Source organism: Geospiza fortis, unplaced genomic scaffold, assembly GCF_000277835.1.
Source record: "Geospiza fortis unplaced genomic scaffold, GeoFor_1.0 scaffold351, whole genome shotgun sequence".
Taxonomy (NCBI): Eukaryota; Metazoa; Chordata; class Aves; order Passeriformes; family Thraupidae; genus Geospiza; species Geospiza fortis.
The window spans coordinates 1,405,080-1,427,955 of NW_005054419.1; the positions used below are offsets into that span (position 1 = coordinate 1,405,080).

The window sequence follows — 22,876 nt, forward strand, 5'->3', positions numbered from 1 at the left end:
TGATGAAGTTGACTTCTGGAAAAACACTTCTCCTGCAGTGTTTCTTTGGACTTCACATTCTATTTTAAGTGATTTGTGTGATATGCTGGATTCAGCCTAAAATGTCTGAATTTGATGAGTTTTTACTGTAGTACTGCCAGGAGTTCTTTTACAACAAAATCATGTTCCTTTTTCCTTTAGCTGCAAGGAACTTCCTTCATACTGGTTTTAAACACAAGAGATTTGTGTTTCCCATGATGCAGAAGTTGGTGATGAGCTCCAAAATAATTCCCCGAACTTCATCACTTTCCTGTTCAACAGGAAAGCTGGCAAGCTTGCAGTGCCCTCTCATTTCTGCCTCAGGGAAATGTTTCTATAAAGCAAGGACTTTGAAATGCCAGAGAAATATTTGTTAACTTCTAACTAAACTTGGAGAAATCATTACAGATGCATACAAATGGCTCAGAATAGAAGGTTTTGGAAGGTCATTGGGACTGATAGGCAAAGCTGACAGCTGCCTGTATCTGACAGTGCCCTGAATCCCAGTGCTGTTATAAAATAAAAATCAGAGGCTCTTGTCTCCTTGCTCTTCACACAATCCCATTTATTTTCTCTTCCCCTTTCTTTTTCACCTTATAGTGAGGTATTTCTGAATCCAGTTCTTTAAAAGTCACTGCTCTTTGTTTTGGGGTGCTGTAAGGTATTTGGGTCTCCGTTGTCATGGAAATCAGGTGCAGAACTTTCCAGAGCTATCATTCTCTATCCATGCTTCTGCTTTGCTCCATAAATTTCACTTGTCCTCTTGGATAAACTAGGACAATAACTTCTATGTGGTAAAGTGTTAAGGCATCAGAAGTGACGTATGAAAAGAAGGCAAGAGAAGAATTTAAGCAGTAACACTGCATCATAAACCAGGCCTACAGCAGAGGGGGGCATAAAAAACCAGGGGAAGATGATTTTTCACATTCTATTCCTATCTCAGTGTCACTCCTGCAACATTTTAAACTCTTTTGCTTAACCACTGCTCTCAGTCAGATGCATCATGTTGTGTGTAGGCAAGAACAACAGAATGTACAGAATTCATACATGCATACATAGATATCCTGAGCTTTCTGCACAGAAGCAGCTGTCAGAGATAAGGAGCGTAGAACCCAGTTAAAAATCTTAAAAATCTGACAGAAACAACACCTCTGTTGTCAAATTGGCTTTTCTCAATGTATAACTCAAAGACATTGCTGTCTTGTGTGTTACAAATGAGTAAAAAAGATTTTTGTGAGGACCAGATGCCTGTGATTTTCTTGTCAGAATGAGACTGGGAACCTTTTTGCTTACTTGGTAATATCCAAACACATTGTTTGTCTTACTAAAAATGTAATTTAAAAAAAAATGTAATCTTAAAAAATGCAACAAATTTAAAAGTTCATAGAGAAGGAGAAGAAACATGGTTACCTCTGTCACCCATGGAATTTGAAATTTTAATGATTTTCTTGAATCTGAGCTGGAAGCCACAGTATTATTGAAAAAGAAAGTTTAAATCCTCAAGTGGTCTTCTGGAAAAGTACAGAGCATTTTGTAAAGATAACAAAATGTTACTTTAATCACTGTCAACAGGCAGGGTTTATTCATGCAGCTCACCCAAAGCACAATTACCAGGCTGTTAAACCCAAAGCTGGCACACGTTTGTGCTGCACATGCATGACTGCTCCCATTCACTGCAGCGAGTGCTCTGCCCTCTGCAAATCACTGCGTTTCAGGCTTCTCAGCTTGGGCTTGATATATCAAATCACTATTTTCTCCTTGATTCTTGACTGTTTTAAGGATGCTGTGACCTTTCTTCGGTTTTGAGTATTCTTCATCTTCAAGAGTCTTGAACAAATCAAGAACCTGTGCCCAGAAGTGTTTGTGGCCACGGTTGCGGCGCTCGTTCTGCCATCTGCGGTGGGCGTGAGCTGCTCTTAATTGGGAGTGTAAAGCAGGGCACTTAATGAGACCTTTCATTCTGCAAGCTGTACAGCAAGGGATTAAAATTAGTGTGTGAGAGCAGGGGGAAACCACACAACTCGTTAATAACATCAGAATCAGTCCCACTAACGGTGCCTCTTGTGCTCAGGCTGTGCCTCAGCTTTGAGGCCAGAGATGGGGAGAGGCTGATCTTTAGGTCATTCCCCTTCACTGGAGGAGCTGTGTGTTCCAGTCATGTCATTTCACATCCCATTTGAGAGCTCTGATCAACAAACTAATGCTGGAACTGTGCCTTTTTGTTTTGTTGCTGCTCTCTTTGGCAGGTGTCAGAGGTAGTGGGTGACAGGACTTCAGGGGTGTCCTCTCTTTTTTCAATCTGTGGAGCATTTAGGTGGTGATTCTGCATGGACTGCATTATTCCCTTGGGCCCAACTGCTTACAGTTTCAGCCATATTAGGCAAATTGGATCCCACCCAGTGCTGTTGGAATTGTAAGGCTGAAATATTCAAAAATCAGGAAAAGCCAGATTTATGGTTGTCTCCACAGTTGGCAGATGCTCACTGCGCAGGTTTTATGTGCCAGCCTTCAATTGTGTCCTATGGTATTGAATACCAAAATCTGAACCAAAGTGAGCTCTAATCCCACCCACAAAACCTTGAAAGTACGGTACAGTGAATAAAAATACTGTAAGTTAAGATTTGTCTAGAAGTGGCACCCGTTATGTGCATGTTCTGTTGACTGTTTTGTAAATATCTAGTGAAGATATCTAGGTATTTTTATTATTTTTTAACATTTTTCAGAGAAAACAGACATAAAGGTACAAAAGGAGAATTAAAAATTGCAGGTTTTGAGTAATGAAATAAGATTTCACCATTTTTCTGTCCTTTTTGGGAGTATTTCCAGTTGCTTTAAATAAGTGTTGGTGAAATTCCTAGTGAGTGCCTTCCTTTCCCTGTGTGCCAGTGACATGGCAGTTGGGAAGTGGAAATAAAGGGGACAGGCTCCTCTATTTTGCCTTAGTAGCTGAGTGAGCAACGAAAGCCATATCTCAAATGAAGATAGAATACAGCTTTTAAAAACATTCATGTAATGAGAATCAGACGTAAGCTACTTGAATTGCCTTCCTTTGATTGTGGGACAAGAGCCTGCGCACATTTATCCTTGAATAACATGTTAGCCTGCAGTAATTGGAGATGGTTTATCCCTTGATGAAAAGGGAGTAAGCATCTGTATGGGGGGTGGGGGCAGCTCTTGGGCATCAGCTGTTCCATTGTTGCTGTCCTTGTGCTTCAAACAGAAGACTTTTAAAGTAACTTTTGGGAAGTTTTTTTTAGATCCCAATGAACAAGAAAAGGTTGTTTTTATCAGTGTTGAATTTTTCATTGCTGTAGTGTGGAGCTAGCCTGGAAATGTTAATATATATAATAAAGGAGACCACAGGACTGAACTGTGTTTTGAATTTACTTTTTTAAATTAACCAAAGTTTGTGTAAGAAGAAATTGCAAGCAGGGGGTGATCTCGAAGTTAGGGCAGGTCAGTGATGCCCTGAAAAAACTGAGCTGAATTCTGTGCCATGAGGGCTCTGTGCCTCACCAGAGAATTACACTGCAGGTTCATTTTCATAAGAAAACTCTTTTTAAAAAGTAAAGATTAAAAAAAAAATACTTTTTCTTATTAAAAAAATTAAGGCAAAAACATCCTCTGAAAAAGTGGAGAAAATTTTTTTTGTGGACAATTGGTACTTCTTTTCTCTGTCTCTGTAGTGCCTGTAAAGATTATGTTCACACTCAAAAGGTATTTCATTAAATTAAATATCTCTTTATGTTGTGGCAGATAAATACATCATGCAAATTAATTTATTTTTATAACTCTGTCCCTGACATGTAGGAAGTTTTAAGTCCAGGCAATTATTGTAATAACTTAATGATTAAAGTTTTATAAGGCTTAGGTGCATGAGATGTAATTTGAAATGCAGGCTGGGAATTAGACTCTTTAACCTAATTAAATAACAACATCTCTTACACCCTAATAAAAAAAGGAGACCTAAAGCAAATGACTTTGACAGGAAAAGCTTTGAAGGAAATGAAGGACATTGGGAGAAAAGCTGGCCTTGTTCCTGATGTTGGCAGCCTATTTATAACAAAAAACCCTCAACAAAACAAAAAACACACCCCAAATCCAACAAATATTTCATGAAGAGTTAAAGGCTGAGGCATAAACTGTGCCCTGCAGGAAGGTGGCAATATAAGAACTGCAGCTGATTAAAAAGATACTAAAAATATATTTTTTGATAAAACTATAAATGAATTGGAACCTCTCCTGTCTGCTCTTTACAGCTTGAAAAGACAATTAAAAGTGAGATTTCCTTGATAGGGGCAGATTTCTGAAGTTACTGAAGTTCACAGTATCCTAGAAAGTATTCATTTTCTCCTGTAAAAGTTGATTTACACTCTTCAAACTATGCTGACATTCTTGTATTAGGCTCTGCTGTTTGTATGGTTGTGGAGCTGCTTTGGCTACAAATGTTGTGTGCCCAATGTCTGCTTTCCCTTAGTGCTCTGTGGTAGGAATTTGAAACTTCTTACTCCTTAACACCTCCTAACTGCTCAGCCAAGCTCAGGGAAAGTGAAAGGGTTGCTTTGATTTAAAATCTCCACCTGTCAGCCAGAACAGTGAAGATCATCCTTTGTGGGCTTTTCTCAAATAGCTCATAATTCAGCCTGATAGATTTAAAATTCTAGAGCCAGGTTTCCATGGACTGATGTGTGGAAATACCTCTTTAGTAGTCTGGAACAAAATGTGACTGCAATTAGCAGGTTATATTGTGTATAACAACAACAAAAAAAAAACCCACAGAAAAGTCGGTTTACCTTGATGCTAGGACTCTGTTGATCTGGAAACTCTGTGTTGGAAAGGAGAAGTATAAAATGAGCTGAGAGCAAGGCTTGTTCAGTAGGTTGAGTTCTGCATGGCTCCCAAGAGTCCAGCCCTACTTTGTGCTGCGAGGCTGCAGCGTCTCTTGCAGTGACATCTGGAGCTCAGCCTGCCCGGACAGACGGCACCATTTTTAGCTGCTCTGCCCCTAACAATGCCTTGTCACAAGTTGGTTTCCCTCCAGCCCATCTCTAATGCCCTTATTATTAACAGAGGAGCTTCCAAAATTAGTTAGAGATGTCAAAGATCAGCCCTAGATAGTATAGAGACTGTGACCTTGGGACACGAAGAGGAGGAGCAGCTGAGGGCAGATGGCAGATGAATGTTATCCTGATACTGGATCTGGGCTTTTAACTCCCCTAGATGAGGCCAAAGCCCTAATTTTCCCTAATATTGACTTATCTCCTATAGCAAATTTAATACTATCAGATGGGTAAATAGGGGTGGGAACACATATGTGTTTCCCTCCTGTGTGTATTTTAAAAACTACCATTATGATCATTAAGGTGGCTCCTAAAAATACTGATGACATTAAAAGCAGACATTGGGCTTTTGTGCATATGGGGCTTCATTCAGAGCAGATGAGGCACAAATCTTTCAGGGTTAATGCTGCATCAGATTTCTGAGGCTGTAGTAGCGAGGGTTGGGACCCTGTTCTTCCAAGCTGATTTTGTAGTGATAAAAATTTGGTGTCCTACATAAACCTGGAAAACCAGGATGGAGGAGCAGTTTGATCCTTACAGATATCAGAATTTATACTGGGTGACTGTTCCACATTAACCCAATCATGTGTCTGTCCTAAAGTGATGATGTGGTGTGTTTAACACTGCAAGGATCAATACAGCTGAAAGCAGAGAATTATGCATTTCCCAAATTATGCATTTCATAGCAGTAGCAGAGAATATCTGAGATCATTCTTTCTGTGGGTGGGATGCACAGAAGAATTGTGTCATGGAGTGGGGTGGAATTGTGTATTGTACCTGCTGCAGGTGCAGAGCAGAGCAATGTCCTTCATTTTGAATGGGAAATTGTGGGGAAAGCAAATGAGCTGTATACTTGGATTTTTGTCCTGGTCACAAAAGTGGTTGCTGAAGATCAGCTTTTCCCATGGATATATTGAGGTATTCTGGTCTTTCATTACAGAAGTTGGAACTGGTAAATTGCAGGGATAATTTCTCTGGATTTTGGTGGAATGGATGTCACCAGAAGTGCTGTGTGTTGATGTAAAACAGAGGTAGATCCTGATTGAATCTGTGGTGGCTGAGGGTGAACTATAACATACAAAACCTAACACCAAATTATCTTCCAGAGTTCGAAACTTGAATGTTTTAAAGCAGGTGCTAGAACACACCTAAGGTGTCAAAAATAAATCCAGAGAAATTACTAAGAATAAATAAATTATTACATATACAGGACAATTAAGAGGCAGGTTGTATTTTTTTAATATAAATTTCACCAACTTAGTGGAAGTACATAATTTCCCAATATATAAAAGCACCAGCTAAAAATAAATATGTAGAACAAATGGATAAGGAAAAAATGATGTAATATAAATTTTTGTTTTCATGCTTCATTAAATGATTGTAATTACTGTTTGTGTTCTGTGTACTGAATGGAGAACAGAAGACATTTTCTTTGTTTGGCTGCTTATCTAAATATCTCATATATTGGGATGATTCTTTTTGGGCATGATCTGAACTCTTCAGTGGGAACTTAGTCACTGAGGGGTTGTTTAAATGCAGTGTTCAAAGAAGTGCAAATTTGGGAAAAAAATAGAAATAAAAAAAGACTAAGTTGTGTAAGTAGGTCATAGAGATTGAAAGAAAAGCGAGAAAAAAAGATTGCTTATTTTTAAACTGTCCTCCTAAAAAATTGGAGTTTATCCTGTGGGAAATTTCTTGGTAACATTAAGTTGGGAAAGCCAGTAGTGGCTAATTATTGGTATTTGCCCTTTATGAGACACCATTTGATAGTACTGGTGCTAAAGAATTTCCACAGTATTTATGCTGGGAAATTCAATGTCAAGTTTAATAATTTTATGTAATAATTTATAAGGCTATAAACAAGTTTAAACCTAAAATATCTTTTTAAGACACACTATCTAATAGCTTTTTAAAAAAAAAAAAATCCCTAAACTGGAAAGCATTTGCCAAGTTCAGAATTATTTTACTGTTGTTCTTAATAAAGAAATCTAAATCCAACATGGTGTTTTTATGAACTGCTTGTCAGCCTGGGTGAACCTTCTTCTGAAATACTGCAGCTGCATAAAAAACTCGTGTGCAGGAAAATGAAGCAGATGGCTTTTGAAAGTAGCAGCTGGTATCGAAAATACAAGGCCAGTGATAGATTTCTCCTTAAATCATAGCATAGGGCTGTTCTCTAATTTCTCCATCTTCACAAACATGGGCTTTCCTCTGTTTTCAATTTTTATTTTAAATTGTTCCATCTGGGATTGGCTGTCCATTTCTGTAGCTGGGAAACTGCCCATTATTTTCTAGTAAATTTTGAGAAGTTAGAAGTGACACCATCAGTAATTTCCCCATTCAAGTAGAAGAACAAATATTTTATAAGTCTTGACATTATAAATAAAACTGGGCTTGTGTTTATGTGCTCATCTTCCATGTGGGAGAAGTCTTTTAGTTCACATTGTGTTCGCCTCCTTTCTTTTGTTGTGATTTAGGGGTATCTTTGAACTTTTAATGTCCAAAATACTGGAGAGAGAAGAGAAATTTCTCTTCTGGCTAAAAAAAGAAGAGTGATTGATAAAAAAATTACAATATTCTTAAGAATAAAAAGTATTTTAAATAAAGTGAATTGCTGCTGAATATCAGGGCTGTAATAAATCAGGAAATATGGTGTAGGGTTGTGTTGGATTTCAAAATCCGTTTTTCTTTGGATATTACTGCCCTTTCTAAGCATTTATTCACTGATGCTGGGTGATGTGTATTCTCTATATGGGGTAATGACAATTTTGTTTCATTTTTAATTTTATCACAACATCTGAATGACTTCTTTTTCCTGCCTTTGAGAGGTGCCTTTATGCTTGGCGTTCCTATTTTCCCCACTGCAGCCCTTTTTTACTAGTGTAGCTGTTGTGGCCAAAAAGTCAACTCCAAATGTGAAGTTTAGGTCACACTTTAATTCTGATTTGCCACCCTGTGAATGAACAAATTTCAGTAGAGTTGCTTCCTCTGACACTGGCACTGTAGTAGTGCTTGCCTGGAAGCCTGAAGCAGTTTTTATTTCCATTATTCCATGTTTAATGGAACTTAAGTAGACTAATCCTTTCCCCCCAAAGCATGCACCTGCTTGACTGTAAATCTGACTTCAACTTGTTAGAACGTGCTAAAAAAAATCCAAGGGAAAAAGGTTCTTGAAATCAGCACAGCAGTTTGCAGCAATAAATTACTTTTGTCTCTTATCCTCCTTTAAACTGTTCTCCAGTGTATTTTTCTCAGGGAGTTGAGATAAGCACATTATGTGGGAATACAAAATGAGTAACTCGGTGGAAGCAAATATGTTACAAGCAACATACACCAAAGTGACTCAGTTCAGTTAGCATATTTTGGGTTTGGATTGTTACCAAATAAAAAGTATACAGGATTTTAGCAGTGTTGACACTTGAATTCTTAATCCTGGTGTCAGTCCAAGTGTTTGCCTTGTTGATCTTTCTGCATTTTTATTGCTGTGACATTGTGACCATAAAGTATTGGAGATAAATACAGATTTCATGTAATTTTGTCATTGCCAGAGCATCTGGTCTCCAGTATGGGGTGTAAATGATGTAGTGGCGCAAAGGTTTAGCAGGAGTACTTTGAAGGCTTTGCTGAGCTTGAGAAAGAGATCAAAAGTTGCTGCTCTGATTTCTTGTTTGGCCACTTGGGATTTTGGGGTGGCCTTTTCAAAACCAAATTTGTGTGACAAGTTTATATTAATCAGTTTTGTGCTAAAAACCAGGTGAAATTAAGGTGTATTAAATAGCATCCTACAGGGTTTTTTATTGGTTTGGTCTTTGGAGAGATCCCATTCTGAACAATTAAGTTGTAGAGAAGATTATGGCAGTGGTGCTTGATCTGCTTGAAAACAATGTGTGTATTTATATATCTGTGTACATATAGACAGATGTGTTCTTCAGCTTCTCCAGGTATTGCACAGTTACTTAAATTTCCAAGCCATAGGAGGTGCAGCCAAAGATCTGCACACACTGCCACGGAGTGTGACAAGCTCACAGATAACAGGATCTCCAAACCCCACAGGGAAGGCTTCATCCTCTCTCCTAACATACTTCTGAATTTGTAGTCAGCAGAAAAAACCTGATGGGTTTTGTTAGATTTCTAAGAGTTCAGTTTTTGTGCCTTTGTATGTATATAGGCTTTGTGCTCTTGGAAGATGGGGCCTTTGTTTGTCTAACCCAGAAAATATTCTCATTTCTCTCGTTTAATTATATTAACAATAATAATAATAATAATAATAAAAGTTATAACTGAGCAAACACAAAAGGCTTCTTGGAAAACTATTCAATTGCCTTGTGACAGTGCATTTAATTACCATTAAATTATCTCTTATGTCTCTTCCACTTAATATTTGCTCAGGCTTTTTCCTGAGGAGGTTGTGCTGAACCTCCTGTGAAATTCTTATCTCATCTCTGCACAGGCATTAGTTCATGCATTGATCTGATGCCATCTCAAAGAGAATAGTCAAGCAAAATTAAAGGTGATAAGAGAAGTTCTCATTGGTATTCTGGGAGTAGAAATTGAATCTGCTTTTTTTTTCCTTGCTGAAATTGAAAGAAGAATGTGTGCAGGCAGGTTTATGAAAAAGGGGAAGATCCAAGCACCTTTGGCTATCCATAGTAGGACACTGTTAAATCCACTGTTAAATTCACTGGATTCTCACCACAGGTTTCCTGAAGCTTATAATCTTTTATAACTCACGAAGTTTAAACACTAAAATAAGTAGGTGTACATAACGTAAAATACTTCTTTTTCCCCTCTCATTTTGTTGGAATGGGGGATCGTCTTTTACATTTTCTTAGTCAATATCTGATGTCTGTAGTTGCAGAGTCAAACTGGGAACATGACTGGAATTTGTGAAAGCTCACAAGCTGCAGGGCAAGAGGAGATAAACCCCAAACTTTAAATATTTGGGTAATGTTGCTTATTTATTTATGGAATGGGAGGCTAGCAGCGTTTTAAAATCATGTTTGCATGAGACTGGAGATGCTCTTAAACTGTTTAGTTTAACAAATCAAGCACTGGGATCCACAAGGCAAAGAGCTGTGAAGATAAATGAATCCACATTTGATCATAATGCACTGGGCTTTAAATTAGCATCATTCCTGTGAGTGGAGGTTTTGTTTGTCAGGACTGAAAAACCACTTTGCTACACCCAGTTCTTCTTGGTGTCTGAATACCTCAAGTAATGGCAGGATAATGGCTTTGAAATTTCCTGGTGATGCAGAATTGTTGAAATGGTTCAAAAAATTGAATCTGTAGTTTTGGGGGCAAAGAAAAAGGTTTAATGAAATAGAAGTGATCAGTCAGTGGGTATTTGATTTGGGTGGATGTAGGGCAGGTCAGCCAAGGGATTTTGTGAACAGCTTCACTTGGTAGGTGAAGTAGTTTAGGCTGTACATGGAGGTAAATTCTCATGGAAAGGACATGGGAATTTCTGGAATTTGGGTATCCATGTATGATCTGACCCCATGTTCAACACTTTTTTTTTCATTTTGAGGTATCCTCAGGTAGACCTGAGGGTGAGGAGGGCTGTGCTGTTGGTCACCACCCACATGTGTTTGCAGAGGTCATTTATAACAGTTTGTGCAGCCTGAAACTCCATTCCTGATTTACTTGCCCTGAGCTCCTGTCTGACAGTTTTAGTGCAGGAGCAGTTCACAGTCCTTTCTTATCAATAGAAAACCTGGTGTAATTTATTGCATTTTGCTGTTTATAGGATCACAGAACCATTTAGTGTAAAAGACTTGGAATATCAACCACTAACTCAGCACTGCCACATCCATAGCTGAACCATGTCCCCAAGGGCTGCAACCACACTTTGAATGGCTCCAGAGATGGTGATTCCACCACTTTCCTGCAGTCTGTTTCCAATCCCTGACCACCCTTTCAATGGAGAAATCATCCTAATATCCAATCTAAATCAAATTATTTAAAATTGTGAGCATAATATAGAGGAGAATTATTAATTCATATTGTGTATACTATTACTATGGGAATACAGAATTATTATTTCCATATATGTGTACACATAGCACACTGCATGATGCTGAAGGGCAATTATTCTCCTGTCTCATTAGTATTTGTAGGAATTGAATTGAGAAGAGTTAAAAGCTCATTATTTTGTCATATTGAGTGCCTGTATGAATTCAAATGTAAGAAGCTTTTTTCTCATGTTTCAGCTATTGTAATAATTCATTTTCTCATTCTTGCACAGTTTATCTTATTTCTTCTTTCATGTCTTTCAATAACAAATTAAAACTTTTCATGCAATTCAGGTCCAGGACGTTTTTAGGGATTTGTCTGTAGTTTGGAGCAGGAGCAGCTGCCACAGTGGTGCTGAGGGAATGCTGAGGTGGATGCTCACATGTTCCAAGGAAAATGCAAAGTGGAGAGCACCTCCAGCTGTTGGATCCTCTGCTGTGCTTCCTTACCTCCCAATTGATGCATTTCCTAGCAGTAGTAGTTTGAACTAGTTGTTCTTACAACTTGTCATCACTTCACCAAACCCACTTGGTGAAGTGCATCATCTCCTCTTTGATCCACAAATCAGTCTCGTGGATTTTTGTGGGATTTCAGGACTTGCTGCAACTTTAGGATCTCAGTAGCAACTTGATGTTTTCATAAGAGGAAAACAGGAGCTGTTAAGGAAAAGCTGTTGAGATTTGTTACGGATGCAAAATTTGCAGAGTGAAGTTCTTGGGAGATGGTTCTGTTCTCTCTTACTGCCTGAGATTTTTGTTGCTGTTAGTACTGTATAAATTTCTTACTCCAGTGTGGTGAAAGTATTACCTAAAAAATGGGATTCTGACCCCATCCATTCTGGTAAATAAAACAAGATGAAGATTTGAAGTGTTTCCTGCTGTAGATGATCACCACCCAGTTTCATTCTTGGTTCTTCTTGCTAGTTCAGCATTATTTTATGCCAGTGTGCAGTACAGTTTGTACATTCTTCTCTCTTTACTTCTCTTTTTATTTTCACTGTAATTCCTAGGCATTTATCAGTTTTACTTGCATGATTAGATCTGCCTAGACAATTAAATCCTGTTGACCAGAATGGTTCAAGAACACAGCCTGCCTTATCCCAGCTGGAATGCAGGTGTAACCATCTGCTCAGTCCCTCTGAATTTTGATTCTACTTAATAAAACATAGGCAATATTGACATACACAAGAAATTTTTCAATCAAGTTCATTGTGGTCAAAATGTGTTTCTTACCAAGGTGCAGCTCATTTGTGGAGAATATGAGCACAAATTCTTTTTTCTCTTCCTGGACTGTGAATTGTCATTCCAGAAAATTAAGGTGTATTCATTTGAAAGTTATTGGGGAGTATTTTAGTCTGTGTTGGCACTGAACTGATCTTTCTGTGATGCCTACCTGCTTCTTTTGCTGTAGGTGAAAAATGACTATATGTTAGAAATAGCAGATCAAGTGGACCAGGAAATTGCTTTGAAACTAGGTTGCCTTGAAATCCGGTAAGCTGATAATTTAATTTATTATTCAACGTCTTTCTGATAGAATATATACATTAATTTTGAAACTGCTTAAAGTTCATCAATTTCTGACCAGTAGAGTTGAATAAAATATCATGAGACCTTTTTTTGCTACGAAGCAGTTTGAAGAAAAACTGAATAGACTGTATTGTAACTCATTTCTAGTGATTTTTAAATTAACATTATTTTAAAATTTTAATTAATTACATCTTGATACTGCCTTTTGGGCGAGTTCTTCATCTGAATAATTCAAAGGCATGTAGAGTACATTGAAGTATGTTTAAAAAAAATGCATCTGTGGTGTTATTTAGTAAATAGTCTTATGATTCTGCATATATAAACCCTGCAGCTAAAGAATGTAATTATAGATAAATGCTGCTACCTTTCCTCTCTGTATTTACTCAGTTTTTAATGTGCTGTTTTGAAATTATTAAATCTTGAGGATTCTTTTGGGTGTTTTTGGTGTTCTTGTCAACTGTATAGACAGCTGGAAAATAAAGATAAATGTATCAGATTAACAGATCCTTGAGAGAGTTCCCAGCTTTGAAATGCATGTGTTGAGTTTTGCTAATTTATGGAGAATTTCCAGCCTGAAACATTTGCTTTAGTTATGCTGATGTCTCACACAGGCAGATTAGGGAAGAAGTAAAATTGATAAGAAATTAATAACAAATTTAAACTTGTTATGAGAGAATAAAAGTGTCCTTTGAACAGTACTTTCCAAATTAAAACAAAATTTAGATTTATAAAATTTCCCAGGTATCACAGGAGAACCTGATGTCTTTGTTGTAAGTTTTGCTGGTAGCCCCAGAGAAAACAAAAATTCTTTGTGTAACTGCAAACTCCTTATGCACTTACAAAATCATTGTGCCTTATTTCAAAACATGTGATGAATGTAATAATCTGTGATTATGTTGTCAGCCAGGTCCTGCCTTCCCTGCTTCTCAAGCTGTGGCTCTTCAGAGCATTTTGATGAGATATTTCTCATAGATGAACTCTGAAACTCTTAGAATGAGCATTTCTGGTCCATTTTTTTCTGTGACAATGATGATCTCAGCTCTCTCCTAACAAAGCTGTTTATTAATTTACTTATTAATGTGAGCATGGCTGGATTGGAGCAGTTTTCATCATTCTCTGCTTCCCCTGGTTTTCCCAGTTCCATGCACAGGGGGCTCTCAGGAGGAAGTGCAGTGTGAGGTGGAAAGGAGATGCTCAAGGCCAGGTTAGGTCACTTTTGGTAGCAGCAGTTATTTAAAGTGGTTCTGAAAATGAAGTTAATTTGTAAAATAAAAATCTGATCTGTTGAGGTAGAATAATAATGTACTTCATACTTACCTTTGAATTCATCCTGCCAATGTTTTCTGATGCTGAGTGGAAGTTTTGATGATGTTGATGTTGTAGTTTTAGGCTGAATTATCCAATAATTGTTGCTTTCAAATATTTTTCCTGACTTCAGGAGATCCTACGGAGAGATGAGAGGCAATGCATTAGAAAAGAAGTCCAACTATGAAGTGTTAGAGTAAGTATTGTGCTCTAGCTTGAGGCTTGAACTGTCCCTTCTGTGCAGCAGGAACAATAAATTCAGTTCAATGACAGAACTTCTCTGTTGTAAGTTTTCTATTCCATCAAGGTGCTTAAGATGCTTTAATGTAAGAAAAGGTTGATGAAACCCATTGAGATGGAGAAGTAGGAAAAATGCCTTTAACTCTCCAGAGAAACAGGTTTGGAGTGGTTTAAACTTGATCAGGAGGCTCACTGTGGTTTTCAGCAATTTTGCAAATGTTTATGGGATTCACCAACTCTGCTTGTGAGGTGATTTTATTCCTCAGTGTTTTTCTGTGCCCAGTTGCATTCTTCAGCTGTGACTCATTTGTGATAAAGTTTGAGCTACTTGAAAATGTTTGTGGTATTGTTTTTGTTTTTGTTTGCTCACTGTGGGCATTTTCTGAGATATGACCTTGCAATTAACAAGGTTATTGTTTATCTGAGTATCCCAAATTTTAAGAAGACCAAGGAGCATCCTTGTAATGAAATATTTTGTTTACTTATTCATGTTGTACAGGAGATGGCTTCAGTTCAAACAAACCAAAGTCCTTCAGCTTTTTAGCAAAAACCTGAAAACTGGTTTTATTTGTATTTATATAGTGGATAAAGTTTCAGACATACATGCACCAATGATGTGCTCATCTCTGCTAATTACTCTTGTGAAAAGATCCTGTACAGTTTAACACAAAATTGGGATAAAAGGTTGCAGCAGTGAAGTCTCAATTTTTTTCATCTTATTTCTAATGACAAATTAGTGCTAACTTTTAGAGATGTGAAATTAGAGCATTTGGAGGAGGAAGGTAAGATTTTATGCAACAATGAATAAGTTTACAAGGATTTTTGAGGGATCTATGATCTTACTAGATAAAGATAACTTTGATAAATAGCCTGCTTATTTAGTATTTCTGTAGTGCTCCTTTATTTATTCAGATTTTTTAAAACTCTGGTTTTGTTTGAATTAGGGACTTTTAAAATTTATTTTTTAAGGACTTCAGGTTTTTGTCTGAAGAAACATTAGTAGAAATATCCTGGTTGAGGAAACACATCACAAAATGAGAAAAAACTAATAAAAATAAAGGGGATGAGCAGATAGACAAGACTAAAAGGGTATATAAAAAAAGATTTGAAAGTATGTGAGTTATGGTTGGTGTAGTTTACACACATATGTTCAAGTAAGAACTTGAGTAAAGTGTTTTAAAGTCAGTTTTTTAGCAAGTCAGAAGCTACAAGCATGAGTAATTAGGTTAATGACTTTGGAAACAGTGAGACAAAGGAAAGCAGGGTCATAACAGGTCACACCGAGTATAAATTAATAATTTTAACAGGTGAGAGTTCCAGGAGGATTCAGTGGGGTGCTGCTTTCAGTTTAACAATGATTTCTTTACTTCAGTCTGTGTTTTCCAAACAGTGACTACTTGGGTAGGAAATAATAAATTGCTGCTGTGAAAGTTACAGTGAAGCAAAACCCTGATACGCAAAATGTAACAACTTAATGCCACGTGGAATTGGATGTGGAGATTTGTGCATTTCAAAAGTTTTTTCTTTTTTGAGGACCAAGATGTAATTTGTATGGGATTTAGCTGGGAGAGAAGAAGGATAAAACCACCTTAAACTGGCTGTACTACAGATAATTACAAGCTGGAAAGGGTCTGCAAAAAGTGCCAGTGATCCCCAAAATGCATTAATTTGATCTTATCACCTTAATAGCCCATAAATGTTTAACTGCACAAGTAATATTTATTGCTCAAGTGAGGCATTTTGGTGCTTTTTGTGGGGGGATTGCTGGTTTTAGTACATCATGAGGCACTTAACCAGCTGAGAGCAATTTTTAAATGGGCCCTTTTTGCATTGGGGGTGATTGCTCCATGGCTGCCTTTGTCAGATGTCTATTTGATGTATATTTGTCTTTGATCAGATTGTCATATGAGAAGAGATCTGGATGGGAAATGGTAGATGGGATCGAATTGTTAAGTAGCCTTTAATACTTGGGCCTTCATGGAGTGAAAGAGGAATTTCTTCCTAATAAATGTGAAGCCTGTTAGTGAGAACAGGGATAATTACAAGTACAGAAATGGGAGCTGTAGGAAGGAACAGGTGCAGCCACAATTTGGTAAAAGGCATGTTAAAGTCTATTATGTTAATCTAATGTTACTTTTTTTATTGTAACTTGAATTGAGGTGAAAAATACATGATACATGCTGCCTAAAGCTGCTTGTCATTGTAAGACAAGCAGTATCACCTATCTGTAGTTGGTGTTTTATTAATCCAATTGAAGTTTGTACAGTAAAAAAATTGAATTCAGATTTAAGCCCACAAGTAGGCTGGAGTAGATGAGGTTAAGTACAAAGCTGTAGTAGAATTGTATGAACAGGCTCTCAGTGCTGGTTATCTCTTGTTGGCAATCAGAAACCAGATGGCTGAGTCCTTCATCCAGAGCCCTGAGTTGGTGTCTCCCTTGTTGGCCATCCCACTCCCACACAACACAGCTGGGAAGGAGTTTGTAGGGTTGTGTGTGTAAAACTGTTTGTATGTTCCAATTTTCAGTGCTTATTCTCTTATTTATAGGTATCCATAAGTTGTTGCTGGCCAGGGCATTAAATCTTTGTGGTTCTTTCTGTTAAATTCTCCTCCAGTAAATAAATTTGCTGTCTCAGCTAAATACGGGAAATGCTTTATTAACAAGTTTTGTTAAGAGTTGTGCTCTGTTGTACTCTGTATAAGAATTTCTTCTCAGTTTGTTGCACCCAGATCTGTACAAAAGGCTGCTCAGCTTGTCCTAGTAATGAATCAAATGAGGCTGTGGCAGCCTCCCTGTGCTGCAGGACTGTTAAAATCAGGGATACCAGGGTGATGGGAGGTGCTTCATTTCAGAAGCACCAACTCTCTCTGAAATACTTAATGTTAAACTAATGTATCCCTGTCAAAATGTCTTTGCATATTATTTAGATGGTAATAGTGTGTTAGATTCATTTAACTGTGTGGGATGATAAACCGAGTATCATTTGCATTTGAGAAGAAACGCATGGACGGAATTAACATTTATGAAGTTTTATAATCCTGCAGCTTACTGTCATTGCACAGATGCCAGTGCTGCACATGAACATTCTGCTCCTCCTGCTTGAGGATGTTTTTAGTATGAAATTGTATGCTACTCGTCTTCAGAGAGCTTTAAAAATACCCTGGTTTATTCTTCTGAGTGAGCTTTTTGTATTGACTTTAGTGTTGGCTTTGTTCTCGTGCTGTTAGGTAGCAGTAAATAAATCCTGAATATCTCTGCCTGCTAACAGTTTCTCCATGCTTTGCCCAGTGTAAGAATTCCAGATGTATTTCTGTGGACGTTCAAAGCATGCACTCATGGAAAGCTTGCTTTCATACTTGTTTCAGAAGTGGCTAAGAATGTTTGAAAGAGATGGTAATGTCCTAAATTTAAAAGAAAAAAGTCAATAACACCTTTGAGCTATAAATCCTTTTCCTATTTGTATTTTTCTCTTATTTTTCCTTTTTTACATGAGAGTTTTTTGCACTTGGTTGTTCAGTGGTGTCTTTCTGCACTAATGTCATTGGCAACTTCTCAAGCACCTTTTTTTTTGAAGCTGATGTTGAGTAGTAGTGACACAAACACATGTCAGACATAAGCTTGTGCAGCACATCAGAACATAGAAATATTTACTGGCTCTGGTTTTCAAACCAGGGCTACAACCCAATACACAGGTGTGAACATAAGCTTGATAAAGTTTATGTTTGCATAATTCAGTTTGCAAATTCTGAGCTCACAGTCACCTGATTTACAGTGGCAAAAAAGTGAGACTGCTTGCAAGAAAAATTTAGTTATTTTAATTTGCTTAGTATGAGGAAAAAATAATAGTAGAAATTTAAACAGCCCCTTAATTACAGTTCTTCAAAGGGTAAAACAGTAGTGGAATTGCACTCAGCAGGCTTAGTGAGGTGATATCATGAGTGTTCCTTTATGGATTCCTGGATTCCTTAGGCCAAGTTCTGGCTCTGAGCAAGCTGGTCTAGTGGAACATGTCCCTGTCAACTGGATGGTCATTAAGGTCCCTTCAAACCAAAACATTCTATAATACTTTTTCTATTTTCTGCTCCATTCAAATAGAGGTTTATCAGGATGTTCCACTTCCATATTGTTCCCTTTTCACCTGACTACATGCTTGAGAATATTTTTTCTATATGTTTGCAATTTTTAAAAAAATGTACAAATACCAGTTTTTATTCTCAAAACTCCTCTATGCCCAAGCCACCATTTCAAATAACAGACTTTCCACGCAGGTACCTGGTTAAATAACAATAGGAATATAACAATATTTCTACAATTTCAACAATATCCTCAGTATCCTTTGGGGTTTAAACATGAAGATGCTACTGTGCCACATTTGATGTTGGAGTGGCTCTAATTAGAATTTTAATGGTAGTGTTTGTTACTCTGAAGTTTTCAAGGACATTGTTAGGTAAATGTTTAGCAATCATATATGCTAGTTAAAAACAAAACAAAAAATAGACCCAAAGCACCACCTTGAAAAGAGAAATATGATACTGCGCAATGTCTTTGGTATTAATGCTGTGTGTATTTTTTCTTTCAGGAAAGATGTTGGTTTGAGACGGTTTTTCCCGAAGAGTTTACTAGATTCAGTGAAGGTAATTACAGTCCCAGTCAATCCTGTACTGCTGTAAAGTGTCAAAATCTGAAAATTGCATTATAGTTTTCACTGTACAGTCCTAAGGGAATTGCTGTGCGGTTTTGCTTTGTGAAAAAACATCCAAGCTGTCCATTGGATTGGTGGCATCTGAATCCCAGTCGTGCAGCTGGCAGGACAAGGCTAAAGTGATTCACACGGCCTTGCTGAGCTGCTGTGAGAGGGGCACAGCTCTGCATCTCAAACCTTGGGGGTAAAAGTGCAAAACAAGTCCTTGGAGCCTACCTCTTGGATCAAATAACTTTTTTTTTTCTTTTCCTTCCCTAAAAGAAAGATGAGACTTCTGGAGAAAGAGGAAGGGAACATGTAAGAAAAAAGAATATTTTACTGGGAACTTGATAAACTTGATGCCTTCCTTGTTCCTTGCTCAAGACTGTATCCAACTTATTCAAGGATGATTTCCAGTAATTTCTGCTTAGGTTAATCCTAGCTAAGACTATAAACGTTCCTTGAATCTCGCTGCCATTGAAGTCCATATGTTCTCAGAGCAAAAAATGCAAATTTTTCTCAAGCATGTTGAAAAGGGGGATTAAGAATGGTCACCAAGTATTTTACATTTATAGGCACCTCAATATGAATGTCCTGGTAAAATGTCTCTTACTATTCATACATGAAAGTATAAATCATAAATTGCTATTTTGGAGCTGGTTTTGGTGAGCAGTGGAGCTTTATAGAAATAATAGAATTCAACTTGAGATTTGGAAAGAATCTGCATTGTAATTTAAATGGGTAAACACAAAAGGTCTGTCATGACAAGGTTTTGTTTCAAAAGACTTTTGAAAATCAGAAGCTAATGAAGTCAAGTGGATTTAAGTAATCCCCTCTGCATTTTAATTTAAGCAATTATCTGAAACTGTATTTTCTGCTAACGGGAAAAATTGTGGTGAAAGGCTCCAGACGTAAAAGTATGAATAACTGTCTCAAAAATAATACCATGGAGCCAGAAAACTGACTGACCAAGAAAATTGCACTTTGGAAATCCTGAAGTGGGGAGAGTAGCAGAAAGAAGTAGCTAGAGTTGCCAGAAGGTGAAGCTGAGTGGGAACCTTGTAAAGAAATGAAGAAAAATGCTGGACATTCGAAGAAGAAAAACAAGGGAAGGAGAAGTATGTCTGCTTTTCAATGAAAATGAAATCCCTGTTCAAAGTAGTACAGGATTTAAATCCTTAAATTGCTCTTCCACTTTGTGAAAACCAGGGAATTTGAACTGGCAGGAAAAGGAGGGTTCCCAATAGCTGTGAAATATAAAATTATTATTTCTCTCAGTTCTCTCTGCTTTGAATGAACACACAGAGGGAACAAACCAATGGTTCTTAGAAATACTTTTAAGAGCAAGTTTTCAGTGCATTTTGCTTGAAGTTGTTATTTGCATATATTTCTGATAGATGCTTCTGTTATGGAAGAGTTGTGGTTTTGGGGGCTGTTCAACCTGGAAAAGAGAAAAAACCTGGGGAAACCTGAGACTCCTTCCAGTGCCTAAAGGGGCTGGAAGAGAGCTGGGGAGGGACTTGGGACAAGGGATGGAGTGACAGCGCACAGAGAATGCTTCACACTGACCAGAGGTGGGGCTGGATGGGATATTGGGAGGAAATTCTTCCCTGTGGGGGTGGTGAGGACCTGGCACAGGTTGCCCAGAGAGGCTGTGGCTGCTCCATCCCTGGAAGTGTCCATGGCCAGGCTGGATGGGGCTTGGAGCACCCTGGGACAGTGGAAGATGTCCCTGCCCATGGTAAGGGGGTGGAACATGATGGAATTTCTAAAGTCCCTTCCAACCCAAACCAGCCTGTGACTCTAATGGACTTTCTATCTTCACGCTTTGCTCATGATCTTAAAATTTAAAGTGACCAGTTCTTCTTGGTGGATTGAAAAGAACCAGATAACACATGCCAGTATTCCTGGAAATGTGATGCTGAAATTACTCACGAATACAATCCATGGGCAGAATATTTAATCAACTGAGTAGCTGGAATACTTGGGACACCTTGAGCTGGCAAATGCTTTTTTATTTTGTTGTGTCTTGCTCCTGGTATTTGCCAGTGATAAGCTGAGGCTGAGGTTTGCACTTGCCTTGGAGTTGCTTTTCTCTGTAAAAATAAAGATACCAGGGAGGTCCAGTGTGGAGTGTCTGAGTCCTTACAAAGCCTGAGGCAGCTCTGGGTGCCCGAGGGAAGTTTCCTGACTGCCAAAGGCTCTGCAGCCTCCTTAATGGTCCACCTGAGAGTTGGGTCTGCTAAATTGACAAAAGAATTTGAAATTACACCAAAGTTACAGATTTCTTTGTTAATTTGACAGTGTAGTATGTGCTGAGAGGGCTTTTTTCCAACTTAAGATGCATCATTGCAAAACAGATCATTTTGTGAATATGCAGCACCCTTGGATTATTGCTGCTGGAGTAACTCCTAAACACTCCACAGAAACATTTCTGGCTATTTTGACTTCTGAACAGTTCTGTAAAGGCTTTCTAAAAATGAGTAACTAATCTGCCTGGAAGTGCTAACGACAAAAGGAAGTTGGTATTTGTGTAGTGCCTGGGGCTGTTAACAGGCAGTGTGGGAGAATAAAGAGTTTTACTGCTGTTAAAATGGGACATTCAGATATGTTTGCATGGAGGAACAGTGGTAATTCCTGTCTTAACCTTGACATATTGCAAAGATAAGCGTGGTTTTGCTTTCTGTCATTTTTGGTAGTTGGAAGATGAATTAGAACTGGACTTTTTAAAGGCCATTTAGTCACTTTAGACAGAGGTTTTTATTCACAGTTCTTGATGACTTGTTCAGATTGGGGTCATCTTAGAGATACTGCTTCTCAGGCCCCATTTTTATTTTCATATGAGTGGCTGCCTTTCAGGGATTATACATTATGTACAGGCAGATAATTCAGTTTTTTAAAGTGTTAGTTTAGCTATTCTTTGTGCTGCTACAAGTGGTTATTTGTACCCTGAAAACAGCTAATAAAGTGGTAGACAACATAGTTAATATAGTTTAGTTTAAAAGTTTGGTTTACTTTTTGCATTCAGTCTACTATTTAAATTTCATCTATTTATATTGAAGGTTTTTTGGTTTTTTTTTTGCTTATTATCAGACTGAAAGAATCCACTTTATTATGGATAGTCTGAGTTATTGTGTGCAAAGATTAAGATACAGCTACAGCTGGCTTGTTATTGCCAGGTAAGAGAGAGAATAGTGGTTTAGGTTTAAAAGCTTATATGAAGGTATAAATTGTTTTGGGTTTTTTTGTGTTGGGACACAGTTCAGAAGTTGAGAGAAATGAGGAACTTAGAACAAATATTCCTGGAAGGGTTAACATGTGGTCTTCTATTTTAACTTATTTAAAATGTTATTAAATAACATCTCTGTAGTATAGCAGAAATAATGCTGATCCTAAGCAGAAGTCAAAAGGCAGAACTGCTGCTTACATTTGGAAGCTTTTTTTATTCCTTGGGAGTTGTCTGCATTTCATTGATAAAGACACTTTTAGTACTACTAAGTGACCAAAACTCTTAAAATATCCCTCAGCTAGTAGATTTAAAATAATTATTCTCCAAATGTTTTGATACACAGGCCAAAACACTACGGAAATTAATCCAACAAACGTTTCGACAATTTGCCAACCTCAATAGAGAAGAAAGTATTTTGAAGTTCTTTGAGATCCTCTCTCCAGTGTACAGATTTGACAAGGAATGCTTCAAGTGTGCTCTTGGTGTAAGTAGAGGAATGTGACAGTCAGTAGAATCCATTCTGGAGTTTTCAGTCCAATTGTTTTTGCTTGGTTCTGCAATAATTTTTTGTTTACGTCCGTTTTTCATGTAGAGACGATTGGATTTCATTAGCAACAAATGGTATTTATTGATTTTATTTAGAACTTTCTCCATTGACTGTTTAAAATAAATAATCATTCATTACTTGGGTAAGAATTGTATGTAAAATAAAATATTTTTATAGATGCTTTGTTTGTGAAAGTCAAGCACTTTTTCAGCTGTTTCCACAAGGAAATGTCAACTTCTGTTAGTAAATTTTCA

At 37.5% G+C, this 22,876-nt stretch overlaps 1 protein-coding gene across 11 annotated transcripts in view; it reads left to right on the forward strand.

Moving 5' to 3' along the window:
* PTK2 (protein tyrosine kinase 2) overlaps window positions 1–22,876 on the forward strand; it is a 173,147-nt gene that overhangs the window by 86,699 nt on the left and 63,572 nt on the right. For all 11 annotated transcript variants that reach the window (XM_031061601.1, XM_031061602.1, XM_031061593.1 and 8 more), the window contains 4 exons: window positions 12,504–12,583; window positions 14,058–14,120; window positions 18,745–18,799; window positions 22,419–22,559. In XM_031061601.1, the coding sequence (XP_030917461.1) occupies window positions 12,504–12,583; window positions 14,058–14,120; window positions 18,745–18,799; window positions 22,419–22,559 (339 nt within the window). The remainder of the gene's footprint in view (window positions 1–12,503; window positions 12,584–14,057; window positions 14,121–18,744; window positions 18,800–22,418; window positions 22,560–22,876) is intronic.